The sequence below is a fragment of the Micropterus salmoides genome, unplaced genomic scaffold, assembly GCF_014851395.1.
Source record: "Micropterus salmoides isolate LMB-PRFRI ecotype aquatic unplaced genomic scaffold, ASM1485139v1 Ms_hic_scaffold_20, whole genome shotgun sequence".
Taxonomy (NCBI): Eukaryota; Metazoa; Chordata; class Actinopteri; order Centrarchiformes; family Centrarchidae; genus Micropterus; species Micropterus salmoides.
In genome coordinates this window covers 3,928,425-3,951,485 of record NW_024041151.1, presented here as the reverse complement: position 1 = coordinate 3,951,485, position 23,061 = coordinate 3,928,425, and the positions used below count along the sequence as shown (strand labels likewise).

Genomic DNA, 23,061 nt, shown 5'->3' with positions numbered 1-23,061 from the left:
TAAAGATTAAAGATTTATTTTCATCCCGTGTTTTCCCCTCTTTTCAGATAGAGAAGTCACAGCCACAGCCGCCCCTTCTACTGAGTATCCGGTGGTGACACCAGGGAGCACAAAGGAAAGCAGCCCCAGAGGTAATATCTCCAGTGCAATGGCTGGAGGTTTGCTACAGTCTGTGCTGACTCAGAAAGGACGACTTCTCTCCCAGAAAGGGGAGATCCTCCCGTCTTCTCTCCCCCAGAACCTGCTCCCTCTTCTGGGCAGAGGACTCAGCGTCAGCTCCCTCCCTGGAAGTCATTCCCTGGAGCATCAGAGCGGGGGATCACCGAGGAGGGTAAAACCCCCAGCATCAGCTGCAGTGTCAGGCCGAGGCAGCGATCCAACTGAGCCTCTTCCTACAGACACACACTCCCAGCTGCCTCACACTCAGACACGCCCCCCCGAGCAGGAGGCGGAGATCACCACTGCGGGCACGATGCTGGACGTGGACACTGAGACGGGAACACCCTCAACAGGTAGGAGAAGCCACCGTGTAGTTTGACGAATGCACACTATTCTTAGTTTAATTCACATCTTACACAGTGGTGCAAAGTGACTAAGCACATTTACCCAAGTGCACAATACTTCTTTTGACCCCACAACAATTCAGAAATCAGTCTTGTACTTTCCCGCCATGCTGGCAGCTCTATAGACGGCCGGCCTGTCAGTGGGTCCACCACTTTGTGTCCAGACTGAAATATCTCCAGAACTATCAGATGGGTTGCCATGTGGTGTCCAGAGAGGGAAACCTAATTACTGCAGGCTTGTTTCCTCTGGCTCAAAGGTCTCAAAAACTATTGGATGGACCAACTTTTAAATGTGTCCAACACTTTGGTTTGTGATGAAATACCTGCAGAACTGATGAGATTCCCATGAGCCTCAGCTGTACTCTGTGTTTACTGCTAATTAGCTAATGTTAAAACATTACAGCTGCTAAACATCAGCATGTTAGCATTTAGCTCCAAGCACCGCTGTGTCTGTTTAGCCTCACAGACCTGGAAGTCTTGTTACTTCATTTATCTGACAGCTGCATTCACTGTTTACTTTGTAGAATTAGATGTTAAATAACTAATGATCAAAACAAAACATGATCGATTCTTACATCCTGCTTACATTTTCATTTATATATATAGTTCAAGTTTAGTGTTTTAATTGAAGTGGGATATAACAAGACGTTTGTTTTGGTTTGTACTTGGGATGTCACGAGAACCAATACTACGGTACCAAGTCAACACTCAAATTCATCATGTCATTCATTCATCAGTACTTGTTTTGCTGGGGACCAAAGATATCCAGGAGATCCAACACGTGGAAGATATAGCTACGAGTGCAGCTACAGCGACAGCTCCGCCTCGACTCGTCGAATATAAACGAGTGTCAAAGCCTCGATTGCCACATTTCACAGTTTGGATCAACTCAAAATCACCAAAGATGAAGATGCAGTTTGCTGCTCTAAGAACTGAATGTCTGTCCAACACACCTGTTCCTGTAGGCGGAGTTAGGGACCGTCTGAAAAGTGCAATACGATCTATTTCATTCATCAATAATTGTTGTGTTTTTCAATACAAAAATCTCAGACAACTGCCAATATAGATAACAACCAGAAACATTTCACAGCTGTGAGTTTGTAAAGAAAAGTTAGGAAAATGAATGAATTAAATAATTAAATATAGACAGCTTGATCTATGAATATATTGACATCAAACCACCTCTCATCTGTCCTGGACATCCTCTCACAGGTTTCACAGCTGTTCTTTGTAATGTTTTTTTAGTAAAAGTAGTGCATGTAGAAGTACATTGATTTATTGTTTTGTTTCTGACCGTGGTATCATGGAATTTTACTGGTATCGACTATTGAATTTCTGGTATTGTGACCTCCCTATATTATATATTACTATATAATAATACTACTTTACTAGAATTTTGTGATATATCTATACATATATAGATATAGATATAGTTGCACTACTAGACTTAATTTTCACAATTAATTTACACAGTCAAAGGTGTTTTAGTACTGTATCTTTTAAAGTCATGCCTCTTATTTTATTGATTTATTTTTAATTTCATTTCATTAAAATATGGCTCTTCCTGTCTCTGTGCTGATACATGCCAATATCGCCTTGGGGATCAATTAATTGGAGTAAAAAGTATAATACTTCCCTCTGAAATGTAGGATGTAAATTATTCCACCACTGTACTTAAATAACATCTGAACGCAGGAGTTTTACTGGCAAAGGACTTTCTTTACATCATGATACTACTAGGGTCTACTGAAATCTGTTTATTTCAAGTCACCGTTACCAGCCACAAATCCTCGCTGTGCCTTGCGTCTGCTGCGTAGCCGTTTTGATCCCTGTAATTTCCGTCATTAATTATACACAGCAGGCTTTCCAATGAGTTTCCAGTCAGGCTCACATTAAAGGGATTACAAGGCAGGGTTGAGAACAAAACAATAAGGCCACTGCAAAATAACCTCCTCTGCTCTCTCCTCAGCTTTGTCGAGCTGCATGGTGAATTTCTCAGACCCAGAGGGATACATCGACTCCTCTGACGACCCCCCTCTGCCGGACGGCACCTTCTTACACTGCACCTACACAGTGACCGTGTACACCGGCTACGGCGTGGAGCTGCAGGTACAAACATCCAGCAGCACGACTACAACAAACACACACGTAGACTCACTGGTAATCGTGCTGAGCATCATTGTGTTGTAAGGTACTGCTGTGTTTATGCCTCATTGGTTTTGATCATGAGGATGCGTCTGATGGGATCTCAGGCTGAACTCTGCCTCCTAGTGGCAGCTGTTGTTGGTACTGCTCCATTTTCTTTAACTCTACACAGGTGCATCTCAAGAAATTTGAATATCGTGGAAAACTTCATTGTGAGCACCAGAACCAGACTGAGAGATTAAAGGCTCAGGAAACCTTTGCAGGTGTTTTGAGTTAATTAGCTGATTAGAGCTCTTCTCAGGTCGACATTCCTGTATAATCAAGTCTTTATTCTACTGGAGTTTTGATTTCTATGAGCTGTAAGTTGTAATCATCAAGATTAAAACAAACAAACAATCAGAAAAGACTTTAAGTATTTCACATTATGTGTAATGAATCTGGAATATATTAAAGTTTAACTTTTTAAATGAAATTACAAGAAAAACACACTTTTCCATGATATTACATTTTTGTTTAAATGCACCTGTACTGGGTTACATTTCAGAGGGAAATCTTGTACTTTTTACTTCATTACATTTATTCAACAGCTTTAGTAACTAGTTACTATTCAGATTTTTCATTAAAAAACATATGTAAATAATTAAAGTTTATTTACATAGAACCTTTCATGGACAAAGAGGGGCCACAAAGTGCTTTACAGTAAAAAATTAAATAACTAAACCTTATTGCTAATTAGCTTGTCTAAAAAGATGTGTCTTTAGGTTGTTTTTTTTAAAGGTTTCTACAGAATCGGGTCTTGGCCTGCAGACCTCAGAGAGTGGCCAGAGGTGTGTGTGTGCATGTAATAGATCTTGGATGTAAGAGGGAGCTTGACCATGTAAGTACTGATTTTAAAGTGCACTCCAAAACCAATCGGAAGCCATTGAAGGGCAGGAATAATGATTATGATGTGAATGATATGAGAAGCTTATAAAATACAGCACATTGTTAAGGAATAACCAGTGGTTCCCAAACTTTTACTTTGCTTGTGAAATCTTACAAAATCCTGCGTGCAGTCTTGTCATGTTTCAGATGTCTGAGTTGTTAGCAGTTCCACCAAAGACACATTTCACCTCTGAACCTTATTTGACTTTGATTAATTATATGATTGATTTTAATCCAAAGAGGTCAGAGTATCCAACGTTTTACAAAAAATTAAATATTAGAGTGCATTAAGAGATTTAAACAGATTTGTGTACCAGAATTTATGTTTTCATCTCACGACCCCTCAGATTTATCTGGTGACCCTTTGGAGGGGCTTGACCCCTACATTGGGAAGCACTGGACTAAACTAGCTAAATGTATTTGTTGTTGTGATGTTAGCTATAGTAGCAGGAGAGTTGGAGCTGGAGCTGGAGCTGGTGTGCTGCTCTGGGACCGTCTCGTCCTCTCTGTATGTTAGCTCCATGTTAGCTCCATGTTAGCTCCATGTTAGTTTCATGTTAGCTTCATGTTAGCTCCATGTTAGTTTTATGTTAGCTTCATGTTAGCTTCATGTTAGCTTCATTTTAGCTCCATGTTAGTTTCATGTTAGCATCGTGTTAGTTTCATGTTGGCTTCATGTTAGCTCCATTTTAGCTCCATGTTAGCTTCATGTTAGCGTCGTGTTAGTTTCATGTTAGCTTCATGTTAGCTTCTTATTAGCTCCATGTTAGTTTCATGTTAGCTCCATGTTAGTTTCATGTTAGCTCCATTTTAGCTCCATGTTAGCTTTATGTTAGCGTCGTGTTAGTTTCATGTTAGCTTCTTATTAGCTCCATGTTAGTTTCATGTTTGCTTCGTGTTGGTTCCATGTTTGCTTTGTGTTAGCTTCATGTTAGCTTTGTGTTAGTATCATGTTAGCTTCATGCTAGCTTCTTGTAAGCTCCATGTTAGTTTCATGTTAGCATTGTGTTAGTTTCATGTTAGCGTCGTGTTAGTTTCATGTTAGCTTCATGTTAGCTTTGTGTTAGTTTCATGTTAACTTCTTGTTAGCTCCATGTTAGTTTCGTGTTAGTATCATGTTAGCAGTATGTTAGCTCATGTTAGCTTCATGTTAGCATCATGTTAGTTTCATGTTGGCTTCATGTTAGCTTCATATTAGCTCCATGTTAGCTTCATGTTAGCTTCGGGTTAGTTCCATGTTAGCTTCATGTTAGCTTCTTGTTAGCTCCATCTTAGCTTCATGTTAGCTTCGGGTTAGTTTCATGTTAGTTTCATGTTAACTTCTTGTTAGCTCCATGTTAGTTTCGTGTTAGTATCATGTTAGCTTCATGCTAGCTTCTTGTAAGCTCCATGTTAGTTTCATGTTAGCATTGTGTTAGTTTCATGTTAGCGTCGTGTTAGTTTCATGTTAGCTTCATGTTAGCTTTGTGTTAGTTTCATGTTAACTTCTTGTTAGCTCCATGTTAGTTTCGTGTTAGTATCATGTTAGCTTCATGCTAGCTTCTTGTAAGCTCCATGTTAGTATCATGTTAGCTTCATGCTAGCTTCTTGTAAGCTCCATGTTAGTTTCATGTTAGCATTGTGTTAGTTTCATGTTAGCGTCGTGTTAGTTTCATGTTAGCTTCATGTTAGCTTTGTGTTAGTTTCATGTTAACTTCTTGTTAGCTCCATGTTAGTTTCGTGTTAGTATCATGTTAGCAGTATGTTAGCTCATGTTAGCTTCATGTTAGCATCATGTTAGTTTCATGTTGGCTTCATGTTAGCTTCATATTAGCTCCATGTTAGCTTCATGTTAGCTTCGGGTTAGTTTCATGTTAGCTTCATGTTAGCTTCTTGTTAGCTCCATCTTAGCTTCATGTTAGCTTCGGGTTAGTTTCATGTTAGTTTCATGTTAACTTCTTGTTAGCTCCATGTTAGTTTCGTGTTAGTATCATGTTAGCTTCATGCTAGCTTCTTGTAAGCTCCATGTTAGTTTCATGTTAGCATTGTGTTAGTTTCATGTTAGCGTCGTGTTAGTTTCATGTTAGCTTCATGTTAGCTTTGTGTTAGTTTCATGTTAACTTCTTGTTAGCTCCATGTTAGTTTCGTGTTAGTATCATGTTAGCAGTATGTTAGCTCATGTTAGCTTCATGTTAGCATCATGTTAGTTTCATGTTGGCTTCATGTTAGCTTCATATTAGCTCCATGTTAGCTTCATGTTAGCTTCGGGTTAGTTTCATGTTAGCTTCATGTTAGCTTCTTGTTAGCTCCATCTTAGCTTCATGTTAGCTTCGGGTTAGTTTCATGTTAGTTTCATGTTAACTTCTTGTTAGCTCCATGTTAGTTTCGTGTTAGTATCATGTTAGCTTCATGCTAGCTTCTTGTAAGCTCCATGTTAGTTTCATGTTAGCATTGTGTTAGTTTCATGTTAGCGTCGTGTTAGTTTCATGTTAGCTTCATGTTAGCTTTGTGTTAGTTTCATGTTAACTTCTTGTTAGCTCCATGTTAGTTTCGTGTTAGTATCATGTTAGCTTCATGCTAGCTTCTTGTAAGCTCCATGTTAGTTTCATGTTAGCATTGTGTTAGTTTCATGTTAGCGTCGTGTTAGTTTCATGTTAGCTTCATGTTAGCTTTGTGTTAGTTTCATGTTAACTTCTTGTTAGCTCCATGTTAGTTTCGTGTTAGTATCATGTTAGCAGTATGTTAGCTCATGTTAGCTTCATGTTAGCATCATGTTAGTTTCATGTTGGCTTCATGTTAGCTTCATATTAGCTCCATGTTAGCTTCATGTTAGCTTCGTGTTAGTTTCATGTTAGCTTCATGTTGGTTTCATGTTAGCTTCATATTAGCTCCATGTTAGCTTCATGTTAGCGTCGTGTTAGTTTCATGTTAGCTTCTTGTTAGCTCCATGTTAGTTTCATGTTAGCTCCATCTTAGTTTCATGTTAGCTTCATGTTAGCAGTATGTTAGCTCATGTTAGCTTCATGTTAGCATTGTGTTAGTTTCATGTTAGCATCGTGTTAGTTTCATGTTAGCTCCATGTTAGCTCCTTGTTAGCTTCATGTTAGCTTCATGTTAGCTTCATGTTAGCGTCGTGTTAGCTTCATGTTAGCTTCTTGTTAGCTTTATATTAGCTTCATGTTAGTTCCATGTTTGCTTCATGTAAGCTCCATGTTAGTTTCATGTTAGCTTTGTTTTAGTTTCACGTTTGCTTCATGTAAGCTCCATGTTAGTTTCATGTTAGCTTTGTTTTAGTTTCACGTTAGCTTCATGTTAGTTCCATGTTTGCTTTGTGTTAGCTCCATGTTAGTTTCATGTTAGCTTCATGTTAGCAGTATGTTAGCTTCATGTTAGCTTCGCAGCAGCAGCTGTAGCCACAGTTTACTAACCGCCAACATTAGTTACATTACATGCTGCAGTGTTGTTCACTCTGTATCAAGGAGTTTGTCATGGTGTTTAGATTTCAGCTGAACTGCTTACTCCACCTTTGAGTACATTTTACAGCTAAAACTTCTCTACTTTAACTTGTAACAGAGGTCTGAACACTTCCACCACTGCAGTACTCAACAGTATTGCCAAAGCAATGACATGACATATAATTCCAAAAATATAACCTTTCTGCAACAGCAGACTAAACATTTCAGCCATTTGACCCGAGCCTGATCCCCAGTTGTCACACGTCATTAACCTCTGGACTGGGTTTTCAAAATAAAAAAAACTAGCATTCGACAGCTCCTGATGCCCTGTCTAGAGCTCCTGTGGATACAGCAGACGGTCAGTTTCCCATTTGTGCCGCGGTTTAACCAGCCAAGAGAGAAATGTCCAAGGATCTCCATTTATCGGAAGAGGCCATCTGGAAAGCTCAGCAGGCTGACGCTGAGATCCTGAAACTGTATGAATCCATACTAGGCTCTGGTGAACAGCCAGAGGATGAAGTTATGGGATCGTCATAAATCATTCAGCGGATCACCTAGGAAGATACGACACGCAGTGGCGGACAGTAACTAAGTACATTTACTCAAGTACTGTGGTTAAATACAAATGTGTACAGTACAAAAACTTGAGGTACCTTTACTTTACTTGAGTATTTTCTATTCATGCCACTTTCTACTTCTACTCCGCCACATTTCAGAGGGAGATATTGTACTTTTTACTTCACTACATTGATCTGACAGCTTTAGTTACTTTACGAAGTAAGATTTTTACACACAAAACATATCTACAGTTTATAAAATAGGATGTTTCATTATGAATTAAACTACCCAACAGTTTATACAAGTACAAAAAGTTTAGTCGGAAATTTAATAAAGAAAACTATTTTTGATTATTTTGGTTTCTATTATTTTTCATGGGAAAACATTGAATTCATGGTTCCAGCTTTACAAATGTGAAGTTTTGCTGCTTTTCCTTTGAAATTTTTAAAAATAATTTGAATGTAGTGTTAACGTTGAGGTTGGGACACAATAAACTTTGTAAAGGTGTCACGTTGGGCTCGGCAGAATCTTTACAAACCAAACAATCAATTCAAGGAGAAACGAATCAGATGATTGATCCAGAATGAAAATAATTATTAGCTGCAGGCTGATACCAAACTGTTAAAAATGAGCTCTAGCTCAGCAACTACAGCAGTAACATCCTGCTTTACAGGAACAATAATCTCATGATAGAACATATACTAGTACATTGGTCACAGGGAACATTTTCTGAGTACTTTTACTTTTAATACGTTAAGTACAGACAGCATGGGTATTGCACAGGTGTGCCTTAGGCTGGCCACAATAAAAGGCCTTAGGCTGGCCACAATAAAAGGCCACTCCAAAATGTGCAGTTTCACTGTATTGAGGGGGTCCGGGGTGGTCCGGATCAGCATCTTGATACGCCACACCTGTGAGGTGGATGGATTATCTCGGCAAAGGAGAAGTGCTCACTAACACAGATTTTGACAGATTTGTGAACAGAATTTGAGAGAAACAGGCCTTTTGTGTACGTAGAGAAAGTCTCAGATCTTTGAGTTCAGCGCATGATGAATGGGGCAAAAACAAAAGTGTTAAGTTTATAATTTTGTTCAGTGTAATATATATATATATATATACACATAATAGAATAAAATCAAATAAAACCAGGAAAGCTCCTATTAAAGTGTTCTTAAAAAGGGACTTAAAAGAGTTCACTGACTCAGCCGACCTGATTTTGTCGGGCAGGCTGTTCCAGAGCCTCGTAGCCCTGACTGCAAACGCGTTGTTCCATTTTAGTTTGAAGTCGAAACTCTGTAAACATTTGTATGAACATAAAAAGATTCAACAACTAAGACATAAACTGAACAAAGTTTCACAGACATGTGAGTAACAGAAATGGACTTATGTGTCCCTGAACAAAGGGGGGGTAACAATCAGTAGCCTGTCAGGTGTTGTTACACGTGGTTTTCCACTGCGAGGACGATCAGCTGCAGCATCTCTCAGTACAGACATTGCTATTTTTTGCCCTGGCAACATCGGCAGTCCTCATGCCTCCTTGCAGCAGGCCTAAGGCATGTTCACGCTGATGAGTAGGGACCCTGCGCATCTTTCCTTTGGTGTTTTTCAGAGTCAGAAGAAGTTTTTGTAACTGTGAACTTAATTGCCGGCCGCCTGTACGCTGTTAGTGTCTAAACAACTGTTCCAAAGGTGCATGTTCATTGATTGTTTACGGTTCATTGAACAAACATGAAAAACATTGTTTACACCCTTTACAATAAATATCTGTAAAGTTTTTTATTTTATTTTTTTTTTACAGAATTATCTTTAAAATACAGTGTCATGAAAAAGGCACGTGTCTTTTTTTGCTGAGTTTATATTTGTAGAAGAAATTTTGTGAGCCCGGTTCAGGTGTGATGAAGAAGTTTCGGAGACTGATGAAGACTTAACTTGGTTTATTGAGCCCGGCCGCAGAGACACGGTGCCAGCGTACAACATGTGAACACATCGAACGCCAACACACCCTTTTGTGTTTCTGTCTCCCCACTTCTGCCTGTATGTTTTCCTCTTAGGTCATCTTTGACTGGCCTTAACCTAGAACAGCTAATCTCTCTGATGTTTAGACTCCAACGTCATACTGGAATCTATCACTGTCTATTAATTGTACTCAGTGAGTTCTTGTAAACATTCTTGCAAGAATCAACCTTGCCAGATTCCTAGCTCACCTAACGCCCGAGCTACTGTCTCTACTTTATGAATCCATCTGTCGTCTCCCTAACAAGGACAGTTACATGAGTGAAATAACTAGAGCTGGAAGGTCTGTGAACACCTGTAGGGTCAGATAATGACTCCAACCTGTCTTACCTTTCCCTGTTACATCAAATAAGCCCTCTAAGAATATTCTATAACAATATCTTTTTATTATTTCACTTTTCTAAAGCACTTTGTGACTTGCGTGTGAAAGGTGTATATTAAATAAACTATTTACTTACTGACAGTACTTGACTAACCTACTTAGTTGCGTTCCAGTGCTGCACAGACGGTAATATTCACAGTTAATGAGGTTAGAAGCTCAGCACGAGGAGTTATTGCATCGTTGAGGGTCGTTCTGTGTGGGTCTTTCTGAGTAATGGGAGCTAATAAGCAAACATCCCTTGATAGAATCTTGTCTCATTCACCACTGCAATAACCGAGGGCATAAAAAACTCATAACGTGGATACAATTTTGAAGAAAAAAAACAAAAAGTTGGGTAGTGTTTTATTTTAACTTGTGTCTTCCTGTGTGTCCAGGTGAAGAGCGTTAACCTCTCGGAGGGCGAGCAGCTGTCCATCAGGGGTGCAGATGAACGAGGCGCCGTGCTAGTCCTGGCCAATCACACGCTGCTGGTTGAAGGCCAGGTGATCCGCAGTCCAACCAACACTCTGTCAGTCTACTACCGCTCCACACCGGAGGGAAGCATGGGCCTCTTCCAGCTGCACTATCAGAGTGAGTCCAGACATGTTCACATGTACACAAATTCAAAAGCACCGTGACTAAAATATGAATATTCATACATACAAACGTGCTACACAGATTCAGTACCTGTGTGTTCTTCTGGGCTGTTTGTACTCTGTATTAATGTTAATTGCATAATCAAAGATCATCTCATCTAATCACTTAGCACTGTGGTGTCGTGTGAATTAGCTGATTAGAGCTTTGATTAATTGGCTCTCATCTCATTAGGAGGCTGAGATTAAGGGAGTGTGTATGTTTCTGTGTGTCAGCACATAATGGGTATGACAAGGACTGGAAAGGAGGAAGCATCAGAGTGTAAAGACCTACCTGAGCCATTAATCACAGCCATCTAATCCTTTTACAGGCAGGATATCAGACAAGAGAAGCACTGACTGAGATTAAAATACCTTTGCAGAGAGACATTTGTCCAAGAAGATGATTAAAACACAACGGCGTTAAGAGAATAATGACATAAACAGACCAGGGCACCGTTCTTCTTGCGGGGATAACCGAGTTATCCAGATTCGTCTGTTGACAATTTGACACAAGTCTGGATTTTTGGGATCCTCTAAGCTGGTTTAAAATCCATCTGGAACTGTTGTCAAGGCAGCGAGTACTCTGAAAACCTGCATACATACCTGCAAACTCAGAAGACATGAAAAAGGTCATGTGTTCGCCAAGATAAGAAATGTGATTTTAACATGCAAACGAAGCATTTTGGTACTACGACAACAAAGTAAAAGGGGAAGACAACATTTGCTTCAGGGAACAGTTGCATCCGTCAATGTTAAACGATCCGCCAGAGCAGGTGTTTCGGTTTAAGGAGCTAACACGATCACTCATTAAGCCAGACATTAGTTGGTTGGACATTTTATGCTTTTCCACATTTAATGACTTATCTACAGTGTTACAATGTTGGATGTTCATGTTAAACATGGCCAAAGCTTCAAATAATGAGGTTAAATTATTTATAAGTATTCCCTGCGAGCAATAACCTCAGATTTCGCTCTGTTTTGAACGTCTTTTTCTACTAACAGCTGTGTTACGGAGCCAGACGGAGCCGCTGTTCCATATATGGTCATTTGCTCCCACAGCAACGCTCAGTCTGCCTGTTCCGCCCAGCAACAACAACAGCCTGGTAACATGCTTCAGGTCTTGGCCAATCAGAAGACAGTGGGCTTTGAGAGGGGGGGTCTTAAAGAGACAGGAGCACCTACAGCTTGTTTCAGACAGAGGCTGAAATGAAGGCCTATAAGGAAATTGATTTTTTTGAACTTTGCTGCTATAAAGAAGTCACAGAACTAGGGCTGGGCAATAAAACAATAATGATAATTATCGCAATATAATTTTCCTCAATAACAATATAATAAATGTTTAATATATCGTCAATAAATATTTGGTTTAATTCATTTGAATCATGAACAAATAAGCACTAAATTTTTCTATTAAAATATTTATTTTGTTGAGAAAAAGGGACTGGAAAATAATTTACGTGTCATATTTGTTGAGAAAGATTTTATCATAATAGTTTTAAATGTCCTAACTCAGATTTGTGAAGTGATCCACTGTTTGGCCTCAAGTGTTTGTCACATTCTGGCCATAAAGAAAAATGTAACCACATAATTAACCATCTGGTTTCTTCTATTTACACTCAGGAGTAAAAATCAGCCTTTAAACTTGAAAGAAATAATGATTTGACATATATTGTGATAATTATCGATATCAAATGATATAAAATGTTTTTGTCGTGATAACATTTTCGGCTATATCGCCCAGCCTTACACAGAAGTGCAATATAGGACTGGAAAAGCAGTATAATAGGTCTCCTCAATGGCGGCCGTTAAAAATCCGAATCCGAATATGGATGCCGTGGAGTTAGCCTTAACTCTGCAAAATTATTATTATTAAGTTGGAAAAGCTTTGATAGGTTAACGTTAGGAAAAATAGATCACAACACACTTAAACTTGATTTGGCAAGTTAACGCTACTTTAGCAACAAGTTACCTAATATTAAGTTAAATAGATAATTACTAGATAAAACTAGACTTACCTGCAGTTCCCTCGAAAAGTTGCCATCAACGGAAGAGAAGACAATGCCGTTATCATTAAGTCTGATGGGTCAAATGACCCGAGATGTTTTAATGAGATTGTAATAGCTTCATGAAATGTCTATGGCCTCACTCTAGTCTATGGGAAATTGTGCTAACTCAACATCCTCTCCACCCTCCCAAAAACATTCTCTGGATCCACACGATTTAATCGAATGATATATTTTGATTCATTTTACGGCAGATTTCTGGTCTGTGAGTGTCTGACCTTGGCTGCAGATGGAGTGTGGTGAGCAGGTCAGGTGATGTTTCCTAAGGCAGAGAGATAACAGGCTGAGCAAGGCAGAAAAGCAAACAAGCAAGTTATTAAAATCAGTCAGCTGGAAACTCAACGATCCAGTGGGGGCTGGATGTTTGGTCCTACCTTATGAATGGCGGTTGATAGGAAGATGTCTGGTCAGGTGTGTGATGGCAGAATGATGTCAGGTGAAGATTGGCGGCAAAGTAAGGCGAGCCATCGGAAACGCCCACAACTCCAGTAAAAGATGAGAAAGAGAGGAAGAAAGAAACAGACAAAATGCACCAATCGCAATGCATTCATTCAAAAGGCAAAAGCTAAACTAAACTGTAAAAAGCTAAACTAAACTCGTAAACTAAAACTTGTTAAATGATGAGAAACTGTAGATTTACTGTTCATGCGTTATTTATCATTAAATTTCTTAACCAGATGATCTCACTGTGATTTAAAACCTCTTTTTCAAAACTGCAGCATATTGACAAAAAGTTACAAATGCGAACACCAAGCGCACCCACAACAACAAAGGACAATCGACACAGATACACAAACAAACACTATAACTTCAAGACTACCTAAAAACACAATCTGTACATAGGTTTAAATGATTTTATGATTTTAAAATCAGTGACAACAATTAATAGCCGAAAGAGATCAGGTGACTCAGCTGCAGGTTGTTCCAGGATAGCTAAAGGCCCTCTTACCAAACTCTGTATGGACCTCAGGTACAGATAAGAAATACAAGTCACTGGAGCACAAATTATAGGAACTGGTGTTGCGTGACATGTAAGTGCAAAGATGAGAGGGGAGCAGACCGAGGATAGACTGGTAAATAAAAGTAAGCCGATGTAAGGGCCTCCTCACTGATAATGAAGGCCAGTTTGTCATTTTGCATAACGTATAATGGTGCGTAGATGCTTTACATCCAGACACAAATCCTAATGCACTATGGTAGACAGTATACACCAAAGATCAACATCGGACGGTCAGGCGTATTTCTATAGAGCAGGTCACCGAGTGGAGTGAGAAAGGTTGCAGCAACCAATCTCTTTCTGGTTTTCAAAGAAACACAGGCCTCGTTTCTAAAAGAAAATCCTATTTTTAGTTTGAGCATTCATCATTTGTCTGGGCATTTCACCTAAGCTTACTGAAGAGTCTGGGGGGGGGGGGGTGCAACATAAAGTCATTAGGATTCATCTGCTGTGGGCAAAATTTCATGGCAATTCATCCAATAGTTGAAATATTACGTTGCCATTGCCGCTAGCATGGCTAGAGGAGTCATGTCTTCTGCTTCTGGACACACAGTATATGTGAGGAAAGATCAGCCTGAGGAGGGAATTGTAGTTAAAAGTCAACTAATAGATACACCTGCGTACATACAGTGATTTACAAAAGGTCAGCATAGGTTATAATTTTTCCTGGGTCCTGGGTTTGTTCTCACTGTATCTGTGGGTTTCCTCTAACAGTTCAAAGTCTGCTTAACTGAACCTGTAAAGGCCTCAGCGTGCTTCAAATGCAGTAGTTTGTATGATATGTTGTGCGACCTACCTGTTAAAACCTCACTCACTTACCCACCTCTCCATGTCTGCCCAGAAAGTGATCGTCACATCGTCAGCGTAGAGTAGAAGTTTGAGTCGTGTAGCTAGAAAACTTTTAGCATTGTATACATACAGCACGTGATGTCTCCCTCTGTGTTCAGTCTTCAGGCTGAGCTGTTCGCTGCCGAAGAGGCCTCACTTTGGGGAAGTGTCCGTGCTGGACCTGCTCCCTGGAGGGACCGCTCGCTTTCACTGCCACATGGGTTACCACCTGCAGGGGGTGCCGCTGCTCACCTGCCTCAACGCCTCCCTGCCAGTGTGGAGCGGGAAGGTGCCGAGCTGCAGGGGTGAGTGCTGTCGGTTGTTGCTGTAAAGGCGCTCAAAGAGTTCTCTGAGTTGTACCCCTCTTTGCTTTAAATAAGATCCTGCAGAGTGTTGGCTCTCCACGGCACTCTTAGTTGGCAAAACAATCTCACCACAAGTCCACTCAGTAGGTATCCTGGAGCTTTCGGTTGGATCACATGATCTTCTGAGTTTTTTTGTCACGCAAATGTTGAAGTTTTCCTGAAGCCCAAGGTGAAAAAGCAGCAAAGCAATACATTTAATAAGCAGGGAACACAGTAATATTTGGTATTTGAGCTTTAAAAAGCACTTCATCGTCTAATTGATCAACAAAATGGTCAATCGACTAATCAGTTCACCTTTTCATTCAAGCCCTTTTTATCCATGTTTGAAAGGTTGAGCTTTTTTAAACTTTATATGACAAACCTCAACATGTTTTCTTGTTAGTTTGTATTCCCAATATTCAGCATACTTGCAGGTGAGACAGAATGCTGTACATATACTTACAGATGAATAAATAAAAGTGAACTCCTCCCGTGTAGCTCTTTGTGGCGGCACAGTGAAGAACGCGACAGTAGGGAGGGTGCTGTCCCCGTCTCCCCACCATGGGCCTAATGCCACCCAGGACCGCTCCTGTTCCTGGTCTCTGGAGGCACCCAGGGACCAGAGGCTGCACCTCCACCTGGAGAGACTGGCCCTGGGGCCCACTGACAGGTAGGATTCCCCGTCTTTGTGTGACGTCTCCTTTGCCTAGGTCCATGAGCCTGAAGGTTTGTACCGTCTATTTTTATTCTTTTAGTGTCATTTTATTTCCAGCTGTTCAACATTAATATGCCATATCAAAGGTCATAATATATCCATGTTGTGTTTACTTTCAAAAGTTTTTTCCCCCACTGATCTCAAACATTTTTCAGTAGCTGTTTCCTTAGGGGATTAGCTTCATACCAATTTCCTGTTTAGCTTTCTTGCTGTCTACAAGCTACTTTTTGTTTATTATTCCTTGTATAGCCTCTCACCGTGTCACATATGATGGTGTGTGCTCAGATCCAATAACATTTACAGGATTTATTAAAGACAACAAAGTGCACAAACTCACTGCGGTATTGTCCAGAAATCCAAACGTAACAATACAACTTAAAATAAGGTTTCCAAAGAGAAACGTAAAGTCCAAATTCCAAAACATGAAACAAACAATAATCCACACAGGGAGGAGTAGGCAATAAATCCACATACATACAGGCTGAACCAACTGGCAGGGTTGCGGGCAGATGAACACAACATGGACGAACGATTTGAGAAAAGACTGAGTGGAAATCAATCAATGCCGACACACACGAGCATTTGAACAAACACATTAGGGAGAATGAAGACTAAACAGGAAACAAAGCCAGAAACAGACACAGATGTTTACAAAATAAAACAGGCAGACTTTTCCCAAACCCAGACACAGTGTTCCTAGTGAAGCATCACAGAACAGTGTATCCCATAATGTGTTTCATGGTTGCACTAGCCATGTTTCCATCGACGTTTTTTTAATGCACATTTTGAAGTATCGCATTAGAAAAGGTTGATGGAAAATAAATCCTTAATTTTGCTAAAAAGTTTTTACTCTCGCTTGAGGTGGTTTTTGCCGTTGTCGAAAAAGATTAAATGCGCTGAACGGGAGATGGGAACACTTTTTCTGAATAAGTTCAGACGCAGCGAACTTGTAACTCACGTCTGATCAGCTGTTTCTGCTGTCGGCATCTTGCCCGGGTGTGCAGAGTTCTGCACGCCTGGTAACGCTCATTTGTGCTGAGGAAAGAGGTTGATGCAAATCTGGGCAGGTAGCCTTCATCATCTGTTCTGCCGAATTATGCATTCACCTCTTAAAGGTCCTTTTCAGATCCTTTGCTCTGCACACTGATCAAACGGAGTTATCACCGCATATTTTTGCTGAATCTCAATGAATGCTGCTTCTACTGAGTGTAATAAAATATTAACAACTCTAAATGTTCATAAAATATATAGTTCGAGTCATTTATCACTGTTGATGAACCCCACAAAGGATATTAGAGCGTTTAAAAGCATTATTTGAAGGTGCATGCAATTCTCGGCAGGCATGCAAAACTCAGCATAACACCGGATATTCCCATAACGTGCGGAGACATGGCTGGTAGCAGTTTTCCCGCTTGAAACACATTTCTGAGGACCTCTCTCCGTTTTTCTAACATCAATGGTCCTCAGGTTCATGCGACTGGTTTTGTTTCTGGTTTGGAACCCATACGTTTTGTTTATTACAGCCATGTGTAACGTCAACTACTGACGTAACTACGCTCGCCGTAGCCTGGTTTATTCGCTTCAAACCAGCTGATGGAAACACACATAATTTGCAATTTCTTTATTTGTTCTTTTTTGCGACATTTCAAAAGTACGCTTAAAATTCGCATGACAATTAGATGGAAACATGGCTGCTATCATTGTCCTTTAGTTTGGTTTGTCTCAACACAGTTGCCTGTTTATGCCAAACTCTAATGTATTCACATCCACTCATGCACACAATCTTTCCATCCCTGCAGGTTGGTGTTGTGGAGCGGGCTGGACGCTGGCTCCGTGGTGCTGTTCGACTCGGGGCGGGGTGGACAGATACCCTTTGAGGGCGTGATCAGTGAAGGTCCAGCTGTAAGGATCCAGTTCATCACCGATCAGCCCAACCACAACACAGGATTCAACATCCGCTATGAAGGTACAAGAGCTACCGTAGATCTAATGGCAAACTGAAATTAAACCTCAGCAGCACAGTTTAATCGTACTAGATGTATTGTCATATTTCTTTAATTACAGTGTAATTATGTAAACAAATAAGAGAGGATTGCAAGACTCTGTGTTTCTGCTTACATCGTGCACTGCCAAGTCTTCTTTGGCGGGATTGTCAGGAAGAGGGCTGGTCGCTCGGCATAATCTGAGCTGAAGCTTTCAGAGTTCTGGCAACATTAGATTGTGGAGGGATGGAAAGATCCCTTCCAACATGTTTGTCCTCATCAGTGAAAAGAAAGAGATCTTTTGCATGAGGAAACCAGATTTAATGTGTGATTACAGCTACCAATCGTCTTGGCATCTGTTTATGGAAATTACACAGATGTATCGAAGAGAATGATTTAAAAATATGTACAATTCAAAAAGCCGCATGGTGCGACTCTAACAAGACACATTTTGATTTTAATCTGAAGAGGACTGAGCTTTCTGTCCGTCTGTGCTCTCCGTTCCACCTCCAGCTTTCGAGCGGGGCCACTGCTACGAGCCATACCTCCAGAACGGGAACTTCACAACCTCCGACCCGTTGTACGGGGTCGGAGCTGTGATTCAGTTTAACTGTGACCCGGGACACTCTCTAGAACAAGGCCCGCCTGTTATCGAGTGCATCAGTGCGAGGGATCCATACTGGAACGACACAGAGCCGCTCTGCAAAGGTAATACGGAGAGCAGGGGGTATCATGAATAATACATAATTCAAATAAATAAATAATGTAGTAGTCGTTGCATTAGTTTATTTCTGTCACAGAAATAAATAAGAAATGGTTTGACATGAAGTTAGAGACCACAGACTAAAACCTTTCTAAAAGATGAGCTGGTCGATGAGACAGAAGATAGTTCAGTTGTTAAAAGCTCAGTTAATGAAATTTAATTTAACCAGTGAGGGTAACTTACTGAAGAGTCCAAAGAGCAAAATAAATCCAGAGGAGATTTAAACAGAAATCTAGAGTGCACAAAAATATAAACATTAAGTTGGATAAGCTTTGGATTTTCGTGCACTCTGGAAAACACAAAGACACAAAGACATGGCAAAACCCAAAAGTACTGTTGTAGTACTCAAGACCGGTCTTGGTCTCGAGACCGGTCTTAAGACCACTTTTTGATGGCCTTGTTCTCGTCTCTTACTCGACCGCCTCTGTACTCGGTCTCGTTCTCGGACATTGAGGACTCTGGATTTGATTTCAAGACCTGTCAAGACCATAACTTTGGGAATATCAATAAATTGCTTTTGCACTGTCTGATTTATTTGTTTTCATCAGAACTTTGGATGTAAAACGTATTGCTTCAAATGCAACCAATAACCTTGATTAAAGATGTGCTGTTACAGCTAACTGTCACTGTCAATGGTAATAATATAAATAAAGAATAAAGACGCTTACATTGATTTCAGCTCAGCTTCAGAAGTGTTTGTATGTAAGTGTTTTAATGTGAATGTGGATCTTTCAGATCAGTGAAGTACCTATGATCTCGTTCCACATTTTATTGTGTGTCATGTAATGTGGGGAACTGGTCTTGGTCTTGACTGGGTCTTGGTCTCGACTTGGTCTCAGCCCCTAAAAGTCTTGGTCTTGTCTCGGTCTCGATAAACTCTGGTCTTGGTCTTGACTCTGTCTTGCCCTCCCTCGGTCTTGGTCTCGTCTTGGTCTCAGCCCCTAAAAGTCTTGGTCTTGTCTCGGTCTCGATAAACTCTGGTCTTGGTCTGGACTTGGTTTCTGTTTGGGCGGTCTTGACTACAACACTACCCAAGAGGGAGGTGACAAAAGGAGGCACAGGTGGACATGGACAGAAAATAAAGCTTAGACAAGACGCAAGAGGCAGAACACTACAAAATAAAACAGGAAGTAAAGCACACATAGACACCTGAGGCGGGATGTAGCTAAATAAAAAAGTAAACACAGAGCGAATGCACAACTGACCAAAACAAAACATAATCGAAGACAAAGAACGAGACCTCAGAGACAGAGGTGATTTATAAACTGAAAGAGGAAATACCAAAACAATAACATCAGAACAGGTGATATAACGGGGGATGTTCACCACCTCTGACTGTCCAGCTGCCAAAATCCAGACGGGAGAAGCTGTGAGTTGATAAAAAAAACTTTAATATTTCGGAAATCTAAAACAAGTACAGGCACAATCCAAAGTTCAAGTAATCTAAAACCAAAGGAAGTCCAACAAATAAGGCCACAACACGGAGAAACACAAAGGAAGAGGGCTGGGACGCTCGACCAGGAGACAGAGCCGAGCCCGCAAATGACCGGGGAACACACCAAGCAACCACGGGAGAGGAGGAGCTAACAGGGCACAGGTGGAATGGATCAGGGTGAAGCAGACGACCAGGCAAGCGGGAAAACACACAAAGGCAGGAAGTGTAGTGTTATTTATTTTCCTGCCAGACTTTCGACAACTCTGCCTTTGATTGGTTAGTACTTGTTGCCTCCGTTGGTCAGGGTTGGTTAAGGCTACGGTTAACCAATCAGAGGCAGAGTAGTGGCGTGAAGATTTGCTGAAAGTCTGGAATGAAAGAAAATAACACAGAGAGGTAGGCAACAAACAGGAAACACAGCCCGAATGACTAAGCAGTGCTTGAAGTGGGGCGGTACGCTCCGGGACCGGCACCTCGACATTTTACTCTTTGGCGTACCGGGACTCCTCCCGAGCTGCCGGTCGTCTGCCCTCTCTGGGCGCCACGTGACGCTCACCTGTTCCCGTTCTCACCTGCCCGCTAAACTCTGTCGGCAGAGAGAGACGAGGGAGAAGAGAAGCTCGGGTGCCTTTCAAGCAGCCGTGTGCTGAAAGTAGCTCGTCAGTGTCACTTGTCGTGAACCGACCAATCACAGCCTGGATGGGGCGGGACATTTAAAAATACTGACAGACAGGTGTCATTTACACTGAGGACGCTGGGGACTCCATCGCTTTTTGAAAGCTTTTGTTAAAAATGTTCTGAACAGCAACAATAAATCTTAAATAACAAATGAAACAATAAGAAAACAGGCAATGCAACTGAAATATAGAAGAAACAAATGTGCATCGTCCAAAGGCTGATTACTGCATTAGATTCATTTTATATTTTTACATTTTGAATTGTCACCTGCCACCTTAATTTTGTTCCCCTTCATATAAATAAAGACATTTCCACCATAAATTGGTGCAGAAAATGTGTTTAATGCTCAATAGTTATAATATTTAATAGTTTCACCTTAATGTGTCTTTCAAGCACTGTGAAAAGACGCTGGAGGAACGATATACCAAACTAAAATAGGAAATCAACACACTCAACACCCAAAACCACGAGCAAAAGGAGCAAAAAATATGTCTGTTTAAATCCTCCATATTTCGCTTTGGTTGCACGCTCTTTACTCTGCCGTCCTCCTTTCTGTCTGCAGCACAGTGTGGGGGCGACCTGACTGGTCCAGGAGGGGTGATTCTGTCTCCAAATTGGCCAGAGTGGTACGGAGAGGGAGAGGACTGCAGCTGGACGATACATGTCGGGGAGGACAAACGGGTGCTGCTTGATGTACAGCTGTGAGAAATACACCGACACACAATAAAAAACTTCAGCTCTGATCCGAACTTCGGCTCGATCAAGCACCAAATGTGATCATTAAAAATGTACGCAGGGAGTTTCAGTGAGGGGCCCAGTCTGTTGATATTCCTCTAATCCTGCTCATACTGAACCATTAAATTCGAAACTTGCCAACATTAGAGAGCATGCTTATAAGAAGGCCACTGCAGCTTTCACCAGAATATTCTGCCCTCGTCTTGATTCTCTACTTTTACCGGCTTGCTCCAGAGCTGGCCACGATACTAAATATAAAACCAAAGGGAGAGGCTTTATTCTATTTAAGAGTCTGTTGAATCTATGTTTTTGTTTGTAGATAAATACAGTAAGACGATCCAGGTGAAGATCGGTGCAGGCTGAATGCTGTGTATCATTTCACCCAGAAAGCATAGAGAAAAGATTATATAAAATCTCAACATAGCTGCCTCCTGAATTTGCAGTGGGAGTTTATTCCAAAGAGGGGGATCTTAATGAGAAAAGGCTCTGCCCAAAAATATATTTAAACTAAATTTAGGAACAGTTAAATAACCAGCTTCAAAAGAGCATGAAGAGTAAAAACACAGCAGCCAATTAATTTAAAGCCAGGTCAGAAAGAGGAAGGCAGCTCAAGCTTGATGTCTGTGAAGGTCATAGGTCAAGGGGAACGAGTATCTTCAACCAAGTCCAGTTGCTCTTGATTTTAACCTTCCTTGTAAAGCTCCAGCTCGGCAGTCAGTGATGGACGTCTGATAAAAGCCCTGGGAGGAGCACTGGACTGTGAGGCAGTTTTGGTGTAGTGGCCACACAATACCCAATCATTACAAAATTAGCGATTTAATCACTTTTCCTGAGCATCAGAAACAACCTGAAATGACTCTCTATGTATCAGAATTTGATCCATTCAGTCAGTAACATTTGGAAAGTCTGGAAGAGCCGTATAATTAAATGATTTTTATCATATTCATGAGCGCTGGGGGGAGCCAACAGGAAGTCAGCCAGCTCGGCCAGCGGACATCTTGAATGTGCATGCTCTAAACCGGCTCAGCTGGAGAAGATGATCTCTAAAGGACTGAGCATGCTCCAAGGGGCCAAAAACCCACAGGGACCTTTTCAGCATATGCACCCAGTGAGCAACTTCAGTACATCCATGCTTCTGACAAGAAGCTCTCTGGGAGCGATCACTGGCTGTTACGACAATATAAATAGTTGTGTGTCATCAGCAATTATAAACGCTATGCCAAACGTTTAGGATAGGATAGAGAGTTTTAATGAGATTTTGATGAGATGCTAGGTGGATTTTTTTAACCTTTAGACAGGCCTGCTGTTTCCCCCTGCTCAGCTTAGTAAGTAAGTAAAGTTTATTAAATCTAGCAGCTTTCACAGAACAAAGCCTAAAAGTGATGTGTAAAATAACGAAGTCATACATATTATAAGAGATGACAATAAAACAAACATAACAATGTGAAATAGTAATAAATAATAATCAAACAATAAAAACATAAGCAACAACATCATAAAAATTGTATAATAGTCAATAAAATAAATTGGTTGTAAAGCGCACAAAAACACACACGTTTGCCTACTTCAGACAGCAGATGGCGAGACAAAGGCGAGCTTCAATAAAAGTCTCCACCTGTTTTTAAAGGCGTCAGCAGAGACTAGAATAATAAAATAGAATAAAATAAAAGGCATAAAATAAAGTCAAATAAGATCAGGAAAGGCTCTCCTATAAAAGTATGTTTTAAGAAGGGACTTAAAAGAGTTCACTGACTCAGCCGACCTGATTTCCTCGGGCAGGCTGTTCCAGAGCCTCGGGGCCCTGACAGCAAACGCTCTGTCCCCTTTAGTTTTCAGTCGAGACTCTGGAACAGACAACAGACCTCTGCCCGAGGATCTCAAGGTACGT

At 40.8% G+C, this 23,061-nt stretch overlaps 1 protein-coding gene across 3 annotated transcripts in view; it reads left to right on the top strand.

Annotated features, from left to right (window-relative positions):
* Positions 1 to 23,061, top strand: part of LOC119915089 (seizure 6-like protein) — a 93,108-nt gene that overhangs the window by 51,456 nt on the left and 18,591 nt on the right. For all 3 annotated transcript variants that reach the window (XR_005446890.1, XM_038734666.1, XM_038734665.1), the window contains exons 2-9: positions 48 to 512; positions 2,533 to 2,672; positions 10,394 to 10,589; positions 14,641 to 14,826; positions 15,364 to 15,535; positions 17,380 to 17,546; positions 18,076 to 18,270; positions 21,001 to 21,139. Coding sequence is in view for 2 of the 3 variants with exons in the window: in XM_038734666.1 (XP_038590594.1) it covers positions 48 to 512; positions 2,533 to 2,672; positions 10,394 to 10,589; positions 14,641 to 14,826; positions 15,364 to 15,535; positions 17,380 to 17,546; positions 18,076 to 18,270; positions 21,001 to 21,139 (1,660 nt within the window). In the remaining variant the exon portion in view is untranslated. The remainder of the gene's footprint in view (positions 1 to 47; positions 513 to 2,532; positions 2,673 to 10,393; positions 10,590 to 14,640; positions 14,827 to 15,363; positions 15,536 to 17,379; positions 17,547 to 18,075; positions 18,271 to 21,000; positions 21,140 to 23,061) is intronic.